We start from the raw sequence: 23,565 nt of genomic DNA on the forward strand, positions 1-23,565 counted from the left end.
CGCGGGCACTTCCATAGACGGTACACTAGTTCTACGATGACAGGGCGACCATTGGTTGTACTTGCGTACCTGCACGACGGGGTGGGATGTGTGGCGCGCTGCTTTTGACGAGCATACAGTCGTACGTGCGAACCTGATCGTGTACGGCGACCCCTTAGGCTGGTGGTGGTGGAAGCGTCGCCGTCCCTGCGCCGCGAGGAGGGTGCGTTGAAATGGGAATGAGCGGGCACGCGGTGGCGCAACTCACGTTTCTTCTTCTTCTTGCCTCCTCCGGGCGGACCTTTTGTTGGCTCTTGTGGTGTGGGGGCCACGGACGGAGCCCCTGCGGCAGCGAGTCCGGCAGCAGGTGCCGGAGTGACGGACGATCGTGCTCTGGGAGCCGGCGCAGGCGTTTCTGGGACGGTGTCTTCGGATGGGACTGCCGGGAGCTGGAACGATTGTTGGGCATGGGTGTTCGTCGTGGTTATTGCGTGCAAGAGCAACATGCTGTTCTGTTGCCGTTTGGCTCCACCAGACGCAGAAGCAGAAGCAGAAGCAGAAGAAGCAAGCCCTCGCGCGCCGGGCACGCTCTCGTGCTCTGGTGTTTCAAGAGCCGCTTCGCCGTCTTGGGCCCGCTTCTTCCCTGCACCGTCCCCGGACGAGGGTTCGACGATCGGCCAGACAAATCCTGTCCGGGGCGTGTATGCGGGGCGGTGCGCGCGGAGGACGTCCAGAGAACTTTGAAGGGCATGCAGGGAGGCGAGCTGGGCGGGTCACGTAATGGGCGGGGGTGCGCAGGCCGAGCAGGATTGGCGTGGGCTCACCAGCCTGATTGAGACGAGGGAGTACACGTCTGGGGCTTGATATATGCGGTTGTTCAGGATGAAATACACGGCCAATGGCCGGACTGCCCGATCGGGGAGCTCAGACGGGGAGGGCGAGAAGACTCACCTGCTCACTCACCTTCGTCGGGTGAGAGACGTTCGCGCTTGTGGATTATAAACAGCGAGGGTGGCTCCGCATGGGTGAGCGCAAACTCAATGCCCGTGAATCGCCTGGGAAGGTGTAAGACGCGTCATGGGATCGCGGGCGTAGCGGCGCACCTGAGCTCCTCAGCCTCGTTCTCCAACAGCTGCCCGGTGTGCATGGTCTGCATGCGCAGGACCTGGTTGTTGCTCTGCTTGTCGTAGAACTGGGAGTTGGTGAAGTACTCGAACGCAGACTCGGCGGTGAGAGGGCCATGTGCCTGGACAGCGGGTGTGAATCATGCGCCAAGGCGGATGTGCAGCGAAAGATACCTGGATCCATTCGTGCCAGATGAAGTAGAGCTGGCTGCCGTCGTCCGGGTGGAGTCCACGTCCATTGCGTGCGCGCGGTATCGCAGCGTTGCGCGGCGGCGAGAGGGAGAGGTGATGGTTGGAGAAAGCGGAGGATGGGGCCAGGCGAGTGGCTCGCGGGCGCAGGGCGGGCCGCGGGCTCGGGAAGGGCGGCAACGGCGCACGGGCTCATTCGTCCCACACCGAACGGCGACTTTCCCAGTGACGAGGCCCGGGCGAGTGCAGTGAGAACCGAGCTATAATACGCCCGCTACCGCTCTCCTGTTCCTACCACTGTCCTGGTGCCGACAAGTACTGCTCTCGCCATGCCGGAGCTCCTCCCTCCCGCCTCCTTCCTCCTCGATGTCCCTCCTCGACCACCCAGAGCGCGACGCCGTCTACCGCACTGCGTCCCTTAGGAGTGCGCCCTCCTGGTCGGCGCGGGCAGCCTACACAGCGCGCCTTGTCGTCCACCATCTCACCAAGCATGTCGGAGTTGGCATAATCTGCTCTGTCGCCTACTTCGATCCGTGAGTCTCTTAGAGTTCGCCTCATACCCGACGCCCGTGTCCGCCCGCGTGACGCCATGCTAAGATTGTGTTTCCAGAGGAAACTGGAGCGTAGACCTCCAGGCGGGGTCTCTATTTGGCTACAGGCCGATGCTCTTCATCGTCCTCATGGCCGGCCTCGGTGCGATGGTGCTTCAAGTGAGCCTCCATCCCGTCCTCCTTGGCTGCGCACTGACGTATTTGTCTCAGTCTCTTGCATATAAACTGGGCTGCGTCACAGGCCTAGGTATGCGCAGCTAGACTCAAGCGGTCCGGCTGTGTCGTGACGCTGATGTCCGCGTCAGACCTCGCATCCCACTGCCGGGTGCTCCTCTATGACCGGCCACGGCACAAGTACCTTATCCGATATGGCGTCCTATACCCGCTCTACGTTCTCTCTGAAATTGCCATCGTGAGCACAGACATAGCGGAACTTATTGGGTCTGCCATCGGCATCAGCCTCATATTTCCGTCAATTCCCCTTTGGGTCTCGGTGCTTATTACGGCTTCCGACGTGCTCGTCTTCCTTCTCATTGGAGATCCTTCGCGAGGCAGTGGCCGGCCCGTCAAAACTTTTGAATATGCCGTCATGACCCTTGTGAGTGTAGGCTACATTCTCCCACCTATATGTTATTCACGGTCATTCACAGGTCGCTGCGGTTTTCGTCTGTTTCCTCGTCCTACTCGTCCGAGTGGATCCGGTGTGGTCCCAGGCGTTCATGGGCTACATTCCATCCAAGGCTCTGTTCGAGACCCACCCAGATGCACTCTACACAGGTAACGGACTGCGTATCTATTCCTGAGGGTGAGACTCATCCGTTGCTGCTTCAGCCGTCGGCATTCTCGGAGCAACCGTCATGCCACACGCCCTTTTTTTGGGGTCATACCTCGCCACCCAGGACAGAATTGGGCCAGAGCTAGTGCTCCCCAACCCTCAGTCGACGCCGGAGGCCCCGGGCATCCGCGGCAAACTATCTGCATGGTTCAAGTCATTGTTCACGATCACGCGTGCCGAGCGCCGAGCGGCAGCTATGGATTACCGGGACAAGTATGGCCGAGAGAACAACGACCTCAGTTTCATCCAGGCCCACCTCACTCATGGCCTTGTGGATGTGATCGTCAGTCTGTTGGCTGTTGCCGTGCCAATAAATTCAGCGTGAGCGAAACCCTCCGAGCCCACCGGCGAAGGTTCGGTTCCTGAAGCTTCTCCGTTCCAGCATCCTCGTTATTGCAGCCACCGTCTTCTTCAAGGACGATGATTCGTCCCAGAAAGCCGTCCCGGCCGGACTGTTCGACGCCCATGATTTGATCAGTGCGAACATTGGCAAGGGTGCGTTGGTTTGATCCAAACGGTTCGACTCACGTAAGGCGGAGAGCGAGTTGAACTGATGCTATCAACCCTCTACCCAGTCGCCGCCTTCATTTTCGCTCTGGCGCTCCTCTGCGCCGGCCAAACGGCGAGCATCACGGCGACCCTCGCGGGCCAGCTCGTGTCGGAAGGGTTCATCGAGTGGAGAATATCCGTACGTACCATCTGCATCTCAGGATGCAATGAACCGCAACGCTCACCCCTCCGACGGTTCGTCGTCGCCAGCCGTTCCTCCGCCGCATAATCACGCGGCTCATCGGCCTGATCCCGTCCGTCGTCGTCGCCATCGCCGTGGGTCGGCCGGGCATCGACACCCTGCTCGTCGCGTCGCAGGTCGCGCTCGCGATCGTGCTTCCCTTTGTCGCGGCGCCGCTCATCTGGCTCACGTCGTCCAAGTCCGTGATGTCCGTCCGCAAGCCGGCCGCGGACCCGGCGACCCCGAGTGCTTCCGCCGTGACGTCGCAGGCGGACGACGTGTCCGCGTCCGCTGCGTCCGAGCCCGACAGCGCACTGCCGAGCCCCGCGCCGCCGCCGTCACTGCCACTCAGCGTCGACGAGGTGCAGCTGACACCCGGTCCGCTGGGCGACGATGAGAAGCACGGAGGGCGGATGGTGGCTGTAGTCGTGGAAAAGCAGGAGCGCAGGCTGCAGGACTCGGATTCCGAGGCGTCTTCGTTCGACGAGGAGCAGTACGTCTCCTTCGCGAATGGCGGGATAGTTACATCGCTAGCGTACCTCATCTTCCTCGTCATCCTCGCGGCGAACATGTACGCGATCGTGATGTTGGCGATGGGCCGAACCTCGTGACGGGGTTGGTGGGGATAGGACTGTATATTTAACGATACACTGTACTTCTAGCTTCGGACTTCTGACAGAGAGCACATAGTTCGGGATAATGTCCATTCCGCGAGAAGGATGCACATCATCATGGATTGCTATTCAAACATTCAAACAGGTTTGAGCACGATCAATGAAGTGAAAGTCCACTAATCTCCAAGTCCCAACGTGCTGCGCCGACGTCAGGATTGAGCATCGTCGGTCCAGTCGTCGTCGTGCCGGAGTGATTCAGAGCCACATGTTGCAAGGATCTATCACCGACAATGCCACTCAACAGCCAAGAAAACAGGACGCTTAACAGAGACAGTGTTCCCTGACAGACTCCAGACTCCAGAGACCCCGAGTCAAAGGCCTTGCGAGCACAGCTGTCACCTTATTATGCACCATTTCCCCGCGTGGGAGTGCACAAGTGCTGCGAAGGATCGTCGTCAGATTTGCCCTTGTGAACGATGAGGAGATATGCGTACGTTTAGCTTCGTCGCATGTGCTTGCTGGTGAATCATCGTGCGGCAATTGTAGCCGTACCTGTGTCACCGGGAGATGTTGAGTGACCATCCGGCGCAGTCATCGCCCGAACAAAAACGACGCACCAACAGTCATCTAGCACAGGGGCACCATCTGAACGAAGGCACTAAGTCAGCATTCGGTCAGCAGAGTCAAATGCATCACGTACTCTTCGCCTTGGTGACCTTCCACCATTGCATGAAGCGCTGTCGATGGAGCTCGCGCATGCAATCGAGGCAGTACCACCCGTCCTTCGACCACGACTCCGCGTCCGGGCCCATGTCGAGGTTGACCATCTCATGAAAGAGCGCGGCCTCGTCGACGACCTTGCCTCCGTTCCCATGCCACAGGTGGCCATACATCGCGTCGCACTCCCAAGGGTTCCTCATCAGAAGCCCCGGGAGGAGCTTGCGATCTTGCAGCCTGCACTCTCCCGCGAAAATCCAGGCGTCTGGAAAACGTGTCAGAGGAGACGGGGCTGAGACGCCGGCACACGCACTTGGAGAGCCTATGAGCCTGGTACCGCCTGAGGCCCCACAACGGGTGCCTGCACCAAAAGTCAGTCAAAAAACACGTTCAAAGGATTGAGGCCATGCACGCACAAGTATCCTTGCTACCTGGGACGGTGGCCAGGATGATCGTCGGCGAAGTTTCACACTCGTCTATGGTCTCCTTCTTGACCTTCCGGGAGGCAAGCAAGGGGCTCGCGAGACTGGTGAAAGCAGGGAAGCCTATGTCGATGCTGACCTCCAACGCTGTCTGGACGCCTGCAAGCACGTCCTCTGGGAGGGTTGCTGCAAACTCGTCAGCAGGAGAGACGTAACGTGCGGGACCATCTTACCACGGTATTTGTAGTTTGCGTGCATGACGCCGAGCCAGCGCTTCGTTTCTTGAAGAAATGAGCTGATGTGGATGGCTTCCAGCAGCTCTTCGGTGGACAGCTTCTGGAGGAGTTGTGTGACTCGGAGACGGGCCCGTTTATGCGTGCGGCCGTCGTAGCCGTCGTCGTCATCATCATCATCGGATTCGGATTCGGATTCGTCGTCGCATAGGTCGACAAAATCTTCATAGAGATCGACATAGAGCCACAGGCGATACAGAGCTCTGTCAAACTTCATTGCTTCCGTGAGATCTAGCACGCTCTGCAGGGACTTGCGATCCTTGTTCCTGGGCGCGAGCCGACAGTCAGCGGACGGAGCCTGTGTGTAGTCCCGAATGGACGTACCGTTGGCTATAAAAAGCTTGCAGGCGGCGCACTTCTTGAGCATATTCCATGCGATCCAAGATATCGCGCGACGGCGCCCAGTCCAAGTCTTCAAAGTAACTCTCTTCGGGGAGTGGTGGGTCGTCTGTGAAAGGTCCATAAAGCCTGATGTGGGCGAAGCGAGCCGCCTGGACCCAGGCCGGGCCTGCTACGTTCTGCAAAACAGCGCGGACGACGAGATGTTTGCGGGAGTTGAAGACGTCGTACACGTTCTTGGAGACGCGGATTGTGGCGCCGAGGTCGTGGAAGTCACACATACAGAGGAGGATATCGTGAAGCACGTCTTCAGGAAGGTTGGAGAAGTTGGCAGCCATGTTGGATGTCCAGTAAGTGGTTCGCATCGAGCTGGGTCGGAGGGAGCGACGATGCTTCTCGAGATGGGCGCCCAAGTTCCTGCGCATGATGCTGGCACGTGACTCGCGATCGCACACTGATCCCGGGCTGCGAGGGTGCTGCTGCTGGTCGGGACTCGCTGTCGAGCTCGAGTTGCGGGACTGCGCGGTGCTCTGCCCGCAGAGGGAGCAAATCCATCCACGTCGCAGCGCGCAGATCAGATTCAGACGAGCGGACCGTGTGGTGCGACTTGAGGACGCTGCGGCACGGGCGCATGTCGTGGGCGGAAGCTCGAGGAAAGTTCCGGTGTGCGTATGTACGTTGCAACTGGGCTCGACCATCTGGCCGTTTGCGTCGTAACTTCCACATATAGAATTTACAATGATGCGGAGCAAAAGATACTAGCCCACCGCGAGGGTCGAACTCGCAGCCTTCAGATCACCCGCCTTAAGAGTCTGACGCTCTATCCGATTGAGCTAGGCGGGCGTTATGAAGAGATTTAAATGATACAAACTTGATCAAGCCGTGACTGAGACACTTCCGACCCCGGCTTGTCTTTCCCCAGGGTACTTATCTCCCCCTAAAGAGAGACGCCGAACCGCTCTCTCTCTCTCTGTTTTTGAAACATCACCACTCAATTGTCCCGTAACGTGTTTTAAGCCTGTTTTATGGCTAATCCAAGTTCGACGTCTTCAACATTGGGAGCTCTCAGCGTTGACTCGCGATACTGGCTGGCACTTTTAAGCCTCTCAGCTTGGCCATATTGCATCAGCAACATCTGGAAAACCCTCACTTGCTAATTAGATCTAACCAGCCTAATTCACTCTCTGGTAGGTCTAATTTCATGCAAATGAGTGCTCTCATGGAAAATGGCTCTTCTTTGTTCTAAATTGTCTCTCATTAGATCACTTTTAGCCCTCTCACTGTGGGTGAAAAGCTTATTAGCACTAAGATGACTATTTTATCGATCATTCACAGCAGAATAGAACAGCAGGAAAATGAAATATATTTGCATCTAATGTGATCTAAGTACATTGAGAACAAAGGTATAGCAATGTGGGAGATGTGGGTGAGGCAAGCAAGGTGGACGATGCAAAAGGAACAGGTGTCGGGGACGTAGGCGACACGGACGGGGTGGGCGACGCTGACGCGGGCGAGGTGGGTGAGTCGGATGCGTCGTGTCAGCGAGACGCGGGCAAGGTGGCAACACGGTGAGGAGACCACGGCGATGTAGCGACAAGACGCAGGTACAACACGGGGAACGCGGGTGAGAGGAATACAGTGGGCGAGATGGACGGCTCGGCCGGGACGTGAACGACGCGGCCAGGACGCGGACGATGCGGCCGGGACGTAGGCGACGCGGGGGCCATACGGGAGATGCGGGCGTGACGCAGGTGAGAGTTGGGAGATGTGGGCAACGCACGCACGACGCGGGGGCGAGACGAACGTGGGGGCGAGACATGGGCAACGCGAGGGCAACGCTGACTTTGACACGTATGCGATGCAGGTGAGGTGGCAAAGCGGGCGACGCGGGGGGAGTGACAACAGCGACATGATGACACGGGAACAAGATGCGGATGCGACGTGGACACGACACAGGCAAAGCGGGGTTGACACAAGTAAAGCGGGCGAAGTGGCGGACGTGGGGGAGGCGGGCGACGCAGGGGCACAACGAGCGGCACCAATGTTGACGTGGGCATGATGCAGGGGCGTCGTGGGCGACATGAGCGCGAGGCGAGGGCGCTGTGGGGACCTGGGGGCCAGATGTGAGATGTGGGCAACACAGACGAGCGACGCAGGCAAGGCGGGTGCGTGAGAGTGGACGGAAGGGAGGAGAAAATGCGCAGAAAGAAAGAGTGCTCACCTGATGCGTGGCCAGCACACAACCTTACAGAGGGTGTCCTTGGGCGAGAGATGGCTATGGGAGACGGGGAGCTAGCGGGCCAGCGTGATGGGTGATGGTGAATGCGTGGTGAGTGAGTAGCCACCGGGGTGACTTGACTTAAAGACGGACTTTCAGCCTAAGCTACGCACGAACCGATTGAGGAGGGAGGCGAGGCCGGTCTCAGTGAAGAGTAGTCTGCGCGAGCTCCCACGCGCTAAGCGCGTGCGCGGCGGCGAGCACGGCGTGGATATTCTTGTGGAGGGTGGTCTGGAGGGTGTTGCGGAGGAAGACGGTGATCAGGATGAGGTGGAACACGGACACGAGGGTCTGAGAAGGTGAGGACAACGGGTGCCAGGCGCTGGGGTCCGCGCGACGCGCGTCCGTTCCCACGCGAGGCATGCCGCACCCCCAGCCGCCAGCGCATCATTCCTCTTGCTCTCGTCGCCGTCGTTGTAGCACCACCCTTTCCTTGACCTCACCCACCTTATCTGCATCGACACCTTTCCCACCTCGCCCACGTCACCTGCATCACCCGCGTCACCCCGAGCAGGTCGCCGCGAAACCCCCGCCACTGATACGCATCCGCGAGTTCAAGTAGGAACACAAGCTCCTCTGGCGCATCGAGGAGCTCTGCCGCCAGCTCGAGGTCAAGGACTGCCCCACTGGCCTGTTCCGCCTGGGCACCTCCGCCCAGGACACCTGCCGCCGCGACTTCTACACCCCCACGCTCTCCGAAGACGAGCACCTTGACAGTGTTGGCACCGGGGCCAAGTGCCGCCGCACTACGCGTGAGTGCACTTGTTTTATCTCATCGCCCCTTCCTCCCCCCCTCCTTCCCCAACGCCCTCGCAGTACGAGCTTGTCTGGCTCGGGGGCGAGCAGCATGACATCGGTGAGCACCTCGCCGCTTTGCGTCGCACTCTGCGCGAGCTTATTGTCCGTGTCGCGCCCGCATCGCCATGAACAGCCCCGCCGGCGCGCTCAGACACGTCCCGCCGTGTATTTTATACCCTTTCTTGGTGAGTATTCATTCTGTCTCTGTCTCGTCCGCCGCAGCTGAAGGACTCTGACCGCACGCGCGTGTGCAACGTGCTCCTCTCGCTCTTGCTCCAGCAGTTGCAGTACGAGCTCGTTAAGCTCGACGCTATACGGTGAGCCTCTCTCCCGTATGTCCTAGCATGAACTTATCGCCCACTTCTCCCGCATCGTCCATATCGCCCTCTTTCCCCACCTCGTGCGTGTCACCTGCATCTCCCACTGGAGCTTTGTGAGTCGTTAGCGAATCTTGCCGAAATCGGTTTTGACCAGCATTACTCGACATGTCACTCGTGGGGTCGACGGCGATCAACGGTGTGCCTCGGGCTCGAGGCTGAGGGTGCGGTCATGCCGGTGCGCGCGACAGAGCACAAGCGGCGGTCGGCCGCGCCCGCGCAGGCCCGCACGTCGAAGAGCATGGATGGCGTGCACATGCCGCTGCTCTCCCTCCCACCCTCCAGGCCCCCGTCCTGCACAACCGGGCGGACGAGCACGTTGAGTCCACGCGCAGCCTGCGACCCGTCGGCCCCTGCGTCTATGCCCCCGCGTTGCCGGTTGTGATCCTCGTCGTTGTCATATGGCCAGCCCGCGCGCCCCCCAGCATGCCGCCGGTCACCATCTAGCACGAGTGCGGCGTCGCTCGACCTCGACACCCCCGAGCTCTCGACGAGCCCCGGCGTGTCCGCGTCGGACGTCTCCCTCCCGGACAGCGCGCTCACAGCGATGCCCACCGCACCTGCACCTGCTTGTCCACGCACGCGCACGGACAGCGTCGCAGGGGAGTGTTGCACTCCCGGACGACTACGACCTCAGCCCCGCCTCCTGCTGTGTCGCCCCCATGTCACCCACGTTGCTCATGCCACGCCCATGTCACCCTTACTACCCATGTCGTTTGATTCTTTGCCCACGTAGATGCACGCCTCCGTATGTAGTGTTAGTGTCGTTAGTTTTGATCTGTACGTTGTAGTATTGCGAATATAATTTTCTTTTCTTCTCCTTCTCAATTGAGTGATCTATTGAGTGGATTGTAGTCACTATTTAGTGCTCTTGAGATCTAAAGTGCATCTATCTGCAGCTAGTTGAGTGCATATTAGTGCAAAGTCTTTGCAAATGCTCAGCAAACACCCTTTATAAGTGGGTGAGTACACTAATTTGCCCTAACATGCTAATTCGCGCTAATTGCGCTGATTTGCTGCATACCAGCACTAATTATAGCAAATTTGCAAGTGAGGGTTTTCCTGATGAAAAGGTGTTTTTAACGGTAGCGCCCGATAGCACGCGACTCTGCCAGATCGGGACAGGCCGTCTATTGTCTGCGCGACAAATGATGATGGCAGAACGGTAGCAGTTGATATTCATTCGTCTTCGATGTGACGTTTGATCATATTTCGTGGCCGCATACAGGTTATGATGGATCGACTACAGGCACTAGTAGCTTAGACGGAAAGCTATAGTCGATGATATGATAATGATAGTAGACGATCATGTGCCCCTCCAAGGGTGATTCATGGCGCGCGGGGTGCATGGTAAGTTCGTAATGAGCCATACGGTCGGTTCGCGAGTGCGCGAACAGTGCGCGCGGCAGAGAACGCGGTGCGCGCGAGGATGCGCGGGTCAGCGCGGGCGCCTGTACCGCTTACGGATGGAGTCCGCCGCAGTCCGGCGACGGCGAGCCTCACCACCTCCCCTTCTCCCATCCGGGGCCTCTGTTCCCCAAATTTGTTCTTGACATCTCTTCTGATTTCTCGCTGTTCTGCGGAACCTGGTCTTTCCATGTGTATCCTCTTCATCAGAATGTTTGCTTCTCTGGGACACAACTGGGACATGATTTATTCGACTGCGGACATCTCGTGTCCTTGCTCACCAATTTAGCATTGTCTCGGCCTTTCACGTTCCGTCTCATGTTTACAATGGACTTAAGGCGTGCTTCTCTGTACATTAGGTGCGCATTTCATCTCCCCCTCGCGTGTATTGAAGCGACCCTGTTCCCAAACAGCGAGACGGTCAGTGAGTAGTTCATCGCAGCGCCCGGTCGTTTGGGCACCACAGCCCTGCTCGTCCGACGCCCGGCGTGTTGTCCATACTCGCGGCGCCGACGCACCTGGGTATTCCAAGGTACACTGGTGCACTCGGTGGCAGTGCTGTAGCCCGTCGGTAACGCCCATACGAGGTGCCCGCGTTGCCGTCGGTAACGGCCATACGAGCTCGTACGAGCTCCGGTCGTGTAGCCCGTCGGTAACGGTCGTACGAGCTCCGGTAGTGTAGCTGTCGGTAACGGTCGTACGAGCGGTGGTGGAGAAGTAATATACAATGCCAAATGTATCATTCTGGCTGTCGTTTGCGTGCTTTGAGGTCCTCTAGTGTGCTACATACGCGCAAGAACATCCCGCAGCCCCAGGGAAGCCAATACCGGGCTGATACAGCAGGGGACGCCGGCTCCGGTAGTGGCACGTCCCACTGCGTACATTGTTCCCTACTGCACCGTACGTTTCGGTAATGCGTTCGCTACGTTCCCCTGGGTCATACGAGCTCGGAACACTGGTTTTTATCCCCGTGCGTGCTGTGGTTGGCCCGGGGCATTGAAAACACTGCCCAGACTCGTACGAGCCTGTAGCCGTCTGTCACGGTCGTACGAGGCACCTCCGGTGTGCACCCGGAATATTGCGGTAATGGATTCGGCAGATGCGCGTTACTGTACCGAACGCAGCGCACTCAATTTCGTTGCGATGCGTGCCATGGTTGGCCTGGGGTAACAAAAACACTGCCCAGGCTCGTACGAGCCTGTAGCCGTCTGTCACGGTCGTACGAGGCACCGCCGGTGTGCACCCGGAATATTGCGGTAACGGATTCGGCATATGCGCGCGAGTGTACTGAACGTAACGCATCAAATTCCATTGCCGTGCATATCGTGGTTACAGAGGGAGGGTCGGAACAGTGCTCAGGCTCGTACGAGCCTGTACCCTGTCTCAGACGGTCGTACGAGTACCTCCGGGAGAGCGGACACCCGGAAATCTCGGCAATGCATGGCGTGCATTGCCAAAGGTTACCGGAACACGGTTCACTTTGTTTCGTCGCTTTGCACACTGTAGTTAAGGCAGGAGAGTCGAAACAGTGTGCAGGCTCGTACGAGCCTGTACCCTGTGTGAGACGGTCGTACGAGTTGTTCCCTGGTGAACCTCGTTTTTTTTGTTGATGCTTTCGGTAGATGCGCACGGATAAGCTGAGAATAGCGAACTCAATTTCATTGCTGTACCTGGTGTAGTTAAGGAGGTATTGTCAAAACAGTGCGCAGACTCGTACGAGTCTGTACCCTGTCTGGAACGGTCGTACGAGGTGCTCCTGGTGGATATCAAAAATTTCCGGTAATGCATGCAATACATTGCCGTAGATCACTGGAACACAGCGCACTTTGTTTTATTGCTGTGCGTGGCATGGTTAAGGTGGCGGAATTGAAACACTGCAGAAGCTCGTACGAGCTTGTACTCCGTCTGTGACGGTCGTACGAGTTGTCCCCTGGTGAACATGGTTTTTTTCGGTAATGGGTTCGGTAGATGCACACAGTTGTGCCAAGAATAGCGCACTTGGTATTATTGCAGTATGTGCTCTGGTTGGGGCAGCGGAGTTCAAACAGTGTGAACACTTGTATGATCTTGTACCCTGTCTGTGACAGTCATACAAGGTGTCCTCCGGTAAAAACCCACTTTTTCCGGCAGTGTATTCATTACCGAGATTCCGGCAGCCCTTCCATTACCGAGATTCCGGCAGTCCCTCCATTACCGAGATTTCGACACCTGGTATCCAATACCGAGTGTTTGGTCATCTGTGTGTATTACCACTCTCACAACCGAGTTTTTGACCACCTGTGCATATTACCGCTCTCACTGCCGAGTTTTTGATTGCCTGTATTCATTACCGAGTTTTTTGCACCCATTGCCGAGTTTTTGATCACTGGTATCAATCAGCAGTCCTCATTACCGAGTTTTTGACTGCCTGAATCCTTCACCGAGTTTTTGGTCACCTCCAGACTTCAATGCCGAGTTTTTGACCACCGGTATCCATTGCTCGTCCTCATTACCGAGTTTTTGGACACCTCCAGCCTTCAATGCCGAGTTTTTATTACTGAGGTCTGTAATCCCGGTGCTCACTGCCAGTGCTCTCGCTGACCTCTGGCCTTCAATGCCGAGGTTTGAATACCGAGATCGGTAATCCCGGTGCTCACTGTTGGTCCTCCGGCCTTCAATACCGAGTTTTTGTTACCGAGGTCGGCAATTGTGCTACCAGTGGTGCTCACTGTCTCGAACAGCAAGCTCACTGTCAGACACAGTGAGCTCAACATGTTGCCCATCTCTGTATCTGTCCCTCATACTTTTGGAATGCACCTCTGCATCACATCTGAATGTATTGCAGCACCTTGCAGCATATTTACATGTGTGTGTCTGCCTGTACTGAACACCTTCTACCTGAGAAGTCACCCTTCACAGCAGCATGTGTAGATGGTATTTCACCTCGCTGTTTTTTGGATCCGGGAGGAGCATGCAAGAGCTGCGGGTGTGCAAATTTGGAGGGCATTAGCTGCAGAAGTGAGAGAACAGTGTGGTATGATATTTTAAAATGACATACCACACACAGACATGGGATGAGAGTGTATCACATCCCAGACACCTAGATATATTCACAGAGGATATTTTGAATGCAATGCAGAAGAGAGCGCACAGAAATCAGGATTTCCGGTGAAGATACAAGATATGTGTGGAAAGTGGAAGTTCTGAGAAAACACAACATGCATAAGTTCATGTGCAGACATGATATCAACACGCTGTTTGCTGCATCACAATTGGGTACTATTGGGGTGCTCAGATCGGAATTTTCAAGCTTATCGGTGATGAGATGTATATGGGGCATCATATGTCATTATTTCATGACATACAGTATCCTGACACAGCATATGCTCCGATTAGAATGCGAAAACATGGAATAGAACAGGGTAGAACATAGCTATCCAACGCAGAAGAGACCTTGAAAAACGGTTGAGAATCAGTGGAGATGTGCAAGGTGAGCCAGAAGTGTGGTTGGAGTGGAAGGCGAAGTCGGAGCACATTCAGCATAAACCACACTTCTGGCTCACCTTGCACATCTCCACTGATTCTCAACCGTTTTTCAAGGTCTCTTCTGCGTTGGATAGCTATGTTCTACCCTGTTCTATTCCATGTTTTCGCATTCTAATCGGAGCATATGCTGTGTCAGGATACTGTATGTCATGAAATAATGACATATGATGCCCCATATACATCTCATCACCGATAAGCTTGAAAATTCCGATCTGAGCACCCCAATAGTACCCAATTGTGATGCAGCAAACAGCGTGTTGATATCATGTCTGCACATGAACTTATGCATGTTGTGTTTTCTCAGAACTTCCACTTTCCACACATATCTTGTATCTTCACCGGAAATCCTGATTTCTGTGCGCTCTCTTCTGCATTGCATTCAAAATATCCTCTGTGAATATATCTAGGTGTCTGGGATGTGATACACTCTCATCCCATGTCTGTGTGTGGTATGTCATTTTAAAATATCATACCACACTGTTCTCTCACTTCTGCAGCTAATGCCCTCCAAATTTGCACACCCGCAGCTCTTGCATGCTCCTCCCGGATCCAAAAAACAGCGAGGTGAAATACCATCTACACATGCTGCTGTGAAGGGTGACTTCTCAGGTAGAAGGTGTTCAGTACAGGCAGACACACACATGTAAATATGCTGCAAGGTGCTGCAATACATTCAGATGTGATGCAGAGGTGCATTCCAAAAGTATGAGGGACAGATACAGAGATGGGCAACATGTTGAGCTCACTGTGTCTGACAGTGAGCTTGCTGTTCGAGACAGTGAGCACCACTGGTAGCACAATTGCCGACCTCGGTAACAAAAACTCGGTATTGAAGGCCGGAGGACCAACAGTGAGCACCGGGATTACCGATCTCGGTATTCAAACCTCGGCATTGAAGGCCAGAGGTCAGCGAGAGCACTGGCAGTGAGCACCGGGATTACAGACCTCAGTAATAAAAACTCGGCATTGAAGGCTGGAGGTGTCCAAAAACTCGGTAATGAGGACGAGCAATGGATACCGGTGGTCAAAAACTCGGCATTGAAGTCTGGAGGTGACCAAAAACTCGGTGAAGGATTCAGGCAGTCAAAAACTCGGTAATGAGGACTGCTGATTGATACCAGTGATCAAAAACTCGGCAATGGGTGCAAAAAACTCGGTAATGAATACAGGCAATCAAAAACTCGGCAGTGAGAGCGGTAATATGCACAGGTGGTCAAAAACTCGGTTGTGAGAGTGGTAATACACACAGATGACCAAACACTCGGTATTGGATACCAGGTGTCGAAATCTCGGTAATGGAGGGACTGCCGGAATCTCGGTAATGGAAGGGCTGCCGGAATCTCGGTAATGAATACACTGCCGGAAAAAGTGGGTTTTTACCGGAGGACACCTTGTATGACTGTCACAGACAGGGTACAAGATCATACAAGTGTTCACACTGTTTGAACTCCGCTGCCCCAACCAGAGCACATACTGCAATAATACCAAGTGCGCTATTCTTGGCACAACTGTGTGCATCTACCGAACCCATTACCGAAAAAAACCATGTTCACCAGGGGACAACTCGTACGACCGTCACAGACGGAGTACAAGCTCGTACGAGCTTCTGCAGTGTTTCAATTCCGCCACCTTAACCATGCCACGCACAGCAATAAAACAAAGTGCGCTGTGTTCCAGTGATCTACGGCAATGTATTGCATGCATTACCGGAAATTTTTGATATCCACCAGGAGCACCTCGTACGACCGTTCCAGACAGGGTACAGACTCGCATCAGGAAAAAACGACCTGTCTCGGGAGTGCACCCGAGGCTCGAGAGCAGTTCGAGCACGGCGTGACAAGTCCCCCTCTCTCGAGGCACGCGAGCTTGGCAGGGCGCCTCGCGGGCGCTCGGGAGACACAGCCGGCAGCTCGGTGAGCACTCCCGAGTAGCTTCGAGTTTCGTCTCGAGAGTGCTCGAGAGGCTTCTTGAGCATGATATGCACTCCCGATACTATTCACATCCCGGATCTATTTCTGTTCGCTGCTAGATATGCGTTTGAAACAAAATATATTGAAGTAGGTATACTAATACAGTCACTGTCCTGCTCTCTGTATCTACAATACATGGTTCGACCCACCACACGACGTGGCAACAACCGAGAATCGCGACGTCGTGAAGGCGCACCGAGCCAAGCACCCACTCGTCCAGCGGACGTGCGGCAGCGAGCGCGTCGAGCTCCACGAGGGCAGATGGAGAGAAGCGTGGGACGCTCGACGGGTGGTCAGTGATAGAAGTGGTGGAGGGGTTGACAAGCGGGGTCTTGCTTCCGCTGCGCTCGCGGAGGAGGAGAACGGTGTCCTGGTAGAGAACTGGGGCGTGGGGCCGAGCGCGGAGAGCCCGATGGAGTTTGCATGGTCCGCAAGCCGGTGGTCAGAACACAGTTACCATCAAAGTGCATGGCGGAACTCACAATACAACAGGTGGAATGGGGCGCAGGGCAAACCATGAGCATCGGCTTCGAAACAGGGGGCTCCAGAAGAGCCAGGTGGAGAAGCGGGGGAGGAAGAGCTTGACGGTCTTGCAACGCACATGAAATTCGTCAGCTCCACGCATGGTCACAATAGCCACGACGTACCACTGTCCATTCCCCACCCACTTGACTTTGAGGGCAGGGAACACATTTGAGGTAAGCCGCGGGAACAGTGGTACACCGTGATGGCGTACGACTGCGGGACAGTTGCCAAGCAGTGGCCGCAGGCGTGGGCGGATAGTGGTCGTCAGATAATGTATGTATAGCACAATATGTCGGATGGCTCACTCACAAAGAATCACAGGACGCGACGGTGCGAGCAAACGAGGTTGAGATGGGCGAAGAAGAAAGAGATGAAGTCCACGCCAGCTGGCAGAGCGCAAGAGGCGCGCTGGGCGACTGGTCAGTGCGTGGGAAGCAGCTACCATATCCACACGAGAGTATCGCGCTGCGATATGCGCGCATCCAAGTCACTGACAGTGCTGAGCGAGTGCGTTATCTCGCCCTCGCTCAGGCCTGCCTCCTTTTTTTCGACCCTTCCGCACATCCTTCATTCCCGCCTCGTTGAATGCTTCCAGCGCGCCCACAGAGACCACCGAGAGGTTGCGCGAAACCATCGCTTCGCCTACCGCCCGCCGGAACTCGAACATAAGGCGGATGAAGGCCTGGAGCGCGTTGGAGTTTGGCCCACCCCACACGTGCGGAGAACTGTGGTGAACGCGTGCAAAAATCCGGCGGCCACGTCGCCGCTCTCCCCATCCTCGGTCTCGCGCAGCCCGCGGAGGCCAGTTCGGAAAAGCAGCCGGCGACCACCTGGAGCAGGAAGACTGGGACTGGAGGGCGCAGAGACAAGATGATGTGCGTACCTTGCGTTTTTATACTCGCGTGGGCATCCTCAAGCTCCTCCTCACCCGTTCAACCCCGCATCAAGCACAGGCGGCAGGCATACGCAGTCATGACGCGCTGGAGCGCGACTTCGACTGGCGCATTGTCGCTAGTGTCCAGAACATCCACGATATTTCGGCCCAACCCTCCCGCAGACATCAACTTGATGCAGGTGTCCTCATCCTCATCCTCCCCCGCCCCACAGCGGCTCTGGGCCGCATCTGCGGCCACGGCGGCGATGTGGAAGACACAGGTATGTAACTATGCGCGCGACATTGCCGTCTGTGACGTCGTCTGCGCGGGTGAGGAAGACCTGGGCTGTGAGGAGCTCCGCGGAGCGCGTTTCGAGCAACGCGGCGTTCTGCCAGTGCTCCTCGCGCATGGTGGCAAGCTCTCGCGGGAGTTTGCTCCTGTACGCCTCAACCCAGGAAGCGGTGGCGTATGTGTCTTCTGTTAGTATTGTGTAGGTAGTAGTACAACCACTGTGCACACTGTAAATAAAGATTTTTACCGAACTCCTGGGGTATCCCGTGCGCCGAAGTCATCTCGACTGTCCTCTCGTGGCGTCACTCAGGCACGCGAGAGCTCGGTAGGAGCCAGCTGCGGCTCTCAAGGTGTCGTGAGCAGCCACTGCAACTCTAGAGAGCTCGCGAGCTCACCGTGGTGCTCGCCGCTGCTCGGGCGACCTCGGTATCATCAGTCATTACGCTCGAGCGCTCGAGCGCTCTCCCGGCCATCACTGGCAACGAGCGTGCGATCCCGAGTCCGGGCCGGGGCTCTCGCGCGGAGCGCTTTTTCCTGATGCGTACGAGTCTGCGCACTGTTTTGACAATACCTCCTTAACTACACCAGGTACAGCAATGAAATTGAGTTCGCTATTCTCAGCTTATCCGTGCGCATCTACCGAAAGCATCAACAAAAAAAACGAGGTTCACCAGGGAACAACTCGTACGACCGTCTCACACAGGGTACAGGCTCGTACGAGCCTGCACACTGTTTCGACTCTCCTGCCTTAACTACAGTGTGCAAAGCGACGAAACAAAGTGAACCGTGTTCCGGTAACCTTTGGCAATGCACGCCATGCATTGCCGAGATTTCCGGGTGTCCGCTCTCCCGGAGGTACTCGTACGACCGTCTGAGACAGGGTACAGGCTCGTACGAGCCTGAGCACTGTTCCGACCCTCCCTCTGTAACCACGATATGCACGGCAATGGAATTTGATGCGTTACGTTCAGTACACTCGCGCGCATATGCCGAATCCGTTACCGCAATATTCCGGGTGCACACCGGCGGTGCCTCGTACGACCGTGACAGACGGCTACAGGCTCGTACGAGCCTGGGCAGTGTTTTTGTTACCCCAGGCCAACCATGGCACGCATCGCAACGAAATTGAGTGCGCTGCGTTCGGTACAGTAACGCGCATCTGCCGAATCCATTACCGCAATATTCCGGGTGCACACCGGAGGTGCCTCGTACGACCGTGACAGACGGCTACAGGCTCGTACGAGTCTGGGCAGTGTTTTCAATGCCCCGGGCCAACCACAGCACGCACGGGGATAAAAACCAGTGTTCCGAGCTCGTATGACCCAGGGGAACGTAGCGAACGCATTACCGAAACGTACGGTGCAGTAGGGAACAATGTACGCAGTGGGACGTGCCACTACCGGAGCCGGCGTCCCCTGCTGTATCAGCCCGGTATTGGCTTCCCTGGGGCTGCGGGATGTTCTTGCGCGTATGTAGCACACTAGAGGACATCAAAGCACGCAAACGACAGCCAGAATGATACATTTGGCATTGTATATTACTTCTCCACCACCGCTCGTACGACCGTTACCGACAGCTACACTACCGGAGCTCGTACGACCGTTACCGACGGGCTACACGACCGGAGCTCGTACGAGCTCGTATGGCCGTTACCGACGGCAACATGACGGGGTCGTACCGCCGTTACCGACGGCTACAGAGGGGGAAGGGGGTCACTGGTGACCCCCTCTCACGGCGAATGTCTAGCCCGCGTCGAGCTAGCTGCTATCTCGCTTGCACTACACATGTCAACGATCAGCGCGTTTCTTCCGACCCTCCCATGCGGCCCAACACCTGGCTCACGGGCTTTGAAGCGCTCTCAGCCCGCCTAGCCCCCTGCGAGCCAACGATCAAGTCCCGCTGCATCGCGATTCTTGTCGCCGACGGCTTTGACCGCGCGCAAGTCAACGGCGTCCGCACCACACCGCTCAAGGCCGGAATAGCGAAGCGTGGGCGATGGCGAGAGCAAGGGCCATCCCGCGGACCACCACCATCGCGAGTGAATCACCCGCCTCCGCCTCTTCCTCCTCCTATTCGACGCGCTCGTAGTCACGCGCGGCACGGCGAACGCGCGGCGCACGCCGCACGGGGCACGGGCGAGGGCAGTGAGCAGGTTGCGAATACGAAAGTTAAGTCAAGATATATACATCCTTGGGAAGACGTACTACAGTCGGTGTTAGCGACGACGAAGAGTCTGTGGTCTGGCAAAATTTGCTTATGATGATTTCTTGCTAATTGTCGTGGTTCGATGCGGCGGCGCCGCAGTGGCGTCCCGCTTTGGCCTCCGTTCGGTCGCCTACTGGACTTCCCCTGCGACCACCATCATCCCCTCAGCGCGATGTGCCACTCACGCTCGCGGGTGATCCATCAAGACATGGTGAGTTCCTCCCTTTGCTCTCAGCATCTCGTTCACAGTGCCCACATTTCTATCGACATTGATGTGGCTTTTAACAACTTCTCGCAGACCATCATTGTCTCGTCGCCCTCATGGCCGCCACTCTGCGCCCGGTACGTTCAACTTCCCACCTCCACAAAGCCAACATGACCACCCACTCCCTGCGTTTCCGCCTCCTCGTACCCACCACAAGTCACGATGTTTTTTCCTCAACCGCGCGAGCTTGGTGTGCCTCCAGAACGCAATCAAGCTTGAAGTCATGGTGCTTAAGCGCTTATGGCCACGGCCACCCTCCGCGCGCGGTGTGAAATTCCTCTTTTGCCTCTTCTCCTCCCCTTCACGCTGATTCCTCAGCCTCGCCGGCAGTGTAAACGTTGCTCCGTGTGCTCTTACATCAGTCCCGAGTGACTCCACTTGTAATCGGGGATGTAAGGAAATGTGGTGGAGGTGTTGCGGCAGCCACTCAGTGGGAGTGCGGTGTACAGGTACGTCTTCAGAACTTCCATACAGGCTGGCAGGTGAGCAGGATGTCAGGACACCGCACGGTTGAGCCCGCGCCTCGTGGGCTTCTGCTGCTAGACCTGCGGGCGACCACTTCCGGCAGGTGTTGCTGAATGCGCGCGAAACGTCCACCCCGAGCACCAGCCCGTTTTGTAGCAGCAGCGGCTCTCCAGGTTGCGTTCCTTTCCCTTTTCCACCGAGATCAGTTCCGCACTGACCGCTCGTCCATAGCTGCCTTGACCAACTTGCAGTACTCACACATCGCTTGAGCGACCTCCCCACGCAAGCAGGGCGGTCTCGGTCCAAACCTCAGGCTCCTGCTCGTCGAACACCGCGACATGTCCATCTCGCCTGATTACGTCGTGCTCGTTGAGGACGAGGGCATCGCCCTCTGTGGGCTCTTCATCATCGACCCATAGGGGATCCTCAGGTGCGTTCGGCGGGGTTGGACAACTGAACCACCGCAATCGACAACGTCCCCGTCGGCCACTCGGTCGAGGAGACGATCCGGTTCGTAAACGTGTCCCAGTTCACCCAGGTGAGTTTCGCTTCCTCCACGTTCTCCGTGGCCACTCCCGCTGACTACTCCCTCCTCGCTTTCCCCTTCCCCGTTCACCACGCTTCCGAACGACGAGCATGTTGAGGAGTTCCCCACAAACTGGAGTGAGGAGGAAAGACGATGAAAACACGGCCATCCATGCTCACCGTCACGACCATCTCCCCGCGCCCCTCCACTGCGCCCCTCGCCGCGCTCGACCGGCCTTTCCGTGCTCTCCACACTGACTGCTCTATCACTGGGCGAGCACTATATATATTCGCATTTTCTACAGGCCGTTACTGACCACTCTCATGGCAGGGACGACCCTATGCATCACAGGAGTACTATGTCGATGTGCTCACTGCTGGTTGAGAGGCCTCAAGGACGCGCCCACATCGCTGACTGTGTAAGTCGTTTATTCTGCTCTTATGTCCATTGTATAGGATACCTGCTGTTTCGTATCTACCCAAATGGATTACTATTGCACAATTGGATTGTACTCTCTGCGTAATATGTGATCCCCAGTGTGCGATGGAAGACCATAATGTTCTGCATGATGCTGTCATCCCCTCCGCTAAATCTGACGTTTTATCATGTAGCGCTATCATCTCATGCGCCGCAGATGACCGGTATATGGTCGCGCGCGCACTCAGAAATGATAGCCCTGTCCGCGAGAATCGATCATCATTTGATAGCGGAAGAAGCAGACGATAATACACTACAAGTTACTGCATTACTTGGATGCTCAGCTACCGTCTATTGTCTTCGCTATCACTAACTATCGTACGCTACGAATGCCCCCGTGCACTATCAGACGCTACCGTTTCCGCGCCTACTTTGCTGATGTCCCGTACTCACCGACGTGGAACGTCGCGTGTGCACGTGATCCGCGTGACTGTCCCAGGATTTGGAGGCGTCCCCCGTTGGTCCCCCGAGTCGACTGCGCACACTCGTCCGCCCGTCGACTATCTCTACTTTCTTCACGCCGCCCGTCCCTCGACCCAGCTCCGCCAAGCATGGCCACCGTGATTGATGTTTCGAGCAGTCTGGGAGAGTATATGTTGAAAGGCTGGGTGCGTTCTTACCATGCTTTCAGGCTTAGCAGGTTGTCTTGAACGTTTCTTTCGTGCGCATGGGTGGCAGGTCTTGACAGACAAAATATGCTCGCAATGCTCGCGGGTTCCTCTGATGAGATCCCCCGCCACGTCTGCCACGCAGATCCACTTCTGTGTTAACTGCGACGCTGCGCCTGAATCCTCTGGTAGCACTTCGGTAGTTCCTCCGGCAGCTCGGAACCCTCCGCCGACCTCCACTCAGCGCGGCAAAGTCCCAGTACCCACCTATTCTCCGTCAAGCAAGTCATACAGTAGCGCAGTTTCACGCGCATCGACCCCTCCCACGGAAGTATCCAACGCGCCAAGCTCTCCCCCTCTCATGCCTGTCATGGACACAGCAGAACTCCTCCGTCGCCGTCGGCAGTCAGATCTTGCGTCTGCCGAGATCGGGAAGCGCATGCTCAAGGGCTGGGCCATGCTCGCCGACGAGTGCCCCAACTCAGACTGCTACGGCATCCCTCTAGTACGACCACCGAAATCCGGCGCATCTCTCGATCCGAGGAAGGCGAGTCTTCTGAGGCACATACGAACCCCGAGTATATTTAACGAGACAGGAATGCGTGATCTGCGCCGCTGTTTACGTCGACGAAAAGGATGCCTTCGGACGGGGTCACCTAGTCCCAATGCCACCACCCCCTTCTTCGGCAGAAACGTTCCAGGCACTCAGGCTTGCCAGCGAAGCTCGCCAGACTGCCGCTCCCGCGCATACCACACGACCAATGGCAAAAGAAGGCTTTGGGGCAGCCCCCCAACCGGTACGCTACTGTATATGTGATACACCCGCAATGCTGATGACCCCGTTCGCAGCAATTATCCGCAGGTGGCCGAGTCCCACATATGGGCACGGTGAGTTTTAAAATGAACCACCTGACCAAGTGTTACTCAACGTCTCGCAGCAGCCGATATCTAAATCAGCCACCGCTTCGGCCCTCGAGGCGACCGCGCTATCTCTCGAACGGACGCTACTTGTCCTCTCGGAGCGCATGAATGTCTGCTCAAGCGCGCTATTAATCGACCCCATATCCATCGGCCAGACAGCGGAGGCAATCACCAAGACCTCACAAGCATTGACTCAGGTCAAGCAACTGCTTTGGAGCGAGACTCAAGCGCTCCAAGATTGAGAGCTCTGCGCCCGTAT

The 23,565-nt window shown here is 56.5% G+C and overlaps 7 protein-coding genes and 1 non-coding gene across 8 annotated transcripts; 4 read left to right on the forward strand and 4 right to left on the reverse strand.

Annotated features, from left to right (window-relative positions):
• Positions 1 to 164: 164 nt before the first annotated feature.
• BXZ73DRAFT_20396 (MED6-domain-containing protein) lies at positions 165 to 1,325 on the reverse strand (the record flags this gene model as incomplete). The annotated part of the gene is made up of 5 exons (XM_048017600.1): positions 165 to 743; positions 804 to 886; positions 943 to 1,034; positions 1,083 to 1,225; positions 1,278 to 1,325. Coding segments are annotated over 5 exons (945 nt in total), but the record flags the coding sequence as incomplete, so codon positions are not given.
• A 333-nt stretch (positions 1,326 to 1,658) lies between these two features.
• BXZ73DRAFT_51493 (natural resistance-associated macrophage protein) lies at positions 1,659 to 4,019 on the forward strand (the record flags this gene model as incomplete). Its single annotated transcript, XM_048020636.1, has 9 exons — positions 1,659 to 1,825; positions 1,903 to 2,002; positions 2,054 to 2,090; positions 2,149 to 2,441; positions 2,494 to 2,620; positions 2,675 to 2,999; positions 3,061 to 3,173; positions 3,254 to 3,366; positions 3,438 to 4,019. 9 exons carry the CDS (start codon positions 1,659 to 1,661, stop codon positions 4,017 to 4,019), a joined length of 1,857 nt encoding a protein of 618 aa, XP_047874981.1.
• A 406-nt stretch (positions 4,020 to 4,425) lies between these two features.
• BXZ73DRAFT_104276 (uncharacterized protein) lies at positions 4,426 to 6,131 on the reverse strand (the record flags this gene model as incomplete). Its single annotated transcript, XM_048015828.1, has 8 exons — positions 4,426 to 4,461; positions 4,517 to 4,574; positions 4,640 to 4,667; positions 4,723 to 5,004; positions 5,053 to 5,100; positions 5,156 to 5,347; positions 5,395 to 5,720; positions 5,779 to 6,131. The coding sequence occupies 8 exons, from the start codon at positions 6,129 to 6,131 to the stop codon at positions 4,426 to 4,428; spliced, it is 1,323 nt and encodes a 440-aa protein (XP_047874982.1).
• Positions 6,132 to 6,553: 422 nt separating this feature from the next.
• Positions 6,554 to 6,636, reverse strand: BXZ73DRAFT_t155. Its single transcript has one exon. It is a non-coding gene; the product is annotated as a tRNA-Lys (tRNA).
• A 6,405-nt stretch (positions 6,637 to 13,041) lies between these two features.
• On the reverse strand, positions 13,042 to 13,415 carry BXZ73DRAFT_79812 (uncharacterized protein; the record flags this gene model as incomplete). Its single annotated transcript, XM_048023162.1, has 2 exons — positions 13,042 to 13,196; positions 13,235 to 13,415. The coding sequence occupies 2 exons, from the start codon at positions 13,413 to 13,415 to the stop codon at positions 13,042 to 13,044; spliced, it is 336 nt and encodes a 111-aa protein (XP_047874983.1).
• A 1,487-nt stretch (positions 13,416 to 14,902) lies between these two features.
• BXZ73DRAFT_79813 (uncharacterized protein) lies at positions 14,903 to 18,042 on the forward strand (the record flags this gene model as incomplete). The annotated part of the gene is made up of 12 exons (XM_048023163.1): positions 14,903 to 15,083; positions 15,122 to 15,272; positions 15,300 to 15,365; positions 15,457 to 15,522; positions 15,735 to 15,839; positions 15,909 to 16,091; positions 16,254 to 16,612; positions 16,785 to 16,846; positions 16,995 to 17,092; positions 17,354 to 17,548; positions 17,627 to 17,828; positions 17,887 to 18,042. The coding sequence occupies 12 exons, from the start codon at positions 14,903 to 14,905 to the stop codon at positions 18,040 to 18,042; spliced, it is 1,824 nt and encodes a 607-aa protein (XP_047874984.1).
• Positions 18,043 to 21,043: 3,001 nt separating this feature from the next.
• On the forward strand, positions 21,044 to 21,193 carry BXZ73DRAFT_51435 (uncharacterized protein; the record flags this gene model as incomplete). Its single annotated transcript, XM_048020628.1, has 1 exon — positions 21,044 to 21,193. A coding segment is annotated over one exon (150 nt), but the record flags the coding sequence as incomplete, so codon positions are not given.
• A 1,135-nt stretch (positions 21,194 to 22,328) lies between these two features.
• On the forward strand, positions 22,329 to 23,548 carry BXZ73DRAFT_51465 (uncharacterized protein; the record flags this gene model as incomplete). The annotated part of the gene is made up of 4 exons (XM_048020633.1): positions 22,329 to 22,385; positions 22,456 to 22,936; positions 22,965 to 23,198; positions 23,304 to 23,548. 4 exons carry the CDS (start codon positions 22,329 to 22,331, stop codon positions 23,546 to 23,548), a joined length of 1,017 nt encoding a protein of 338 aa, XP_047874986.1.
• Between the last annotated feature and the right edge of the window lie 17 nt (positions 23,549 to 23,565).

The sequence above is a fragment of the Epithele typhae genome (assembly GCF_022376455.1).
Source record: "Epithele typhae strain CBS 203.58 chromosome Unknown BXZ73scaffold_49, whole genome shotgun sequence".
Taxonomy (NCBI): domain Eukaryota; kingdom Fungi; phylum Basidiomycota; class Agaricomycetes; order Polyporales; family Epitheliaceae; genus Epithele; species Epithele typhae.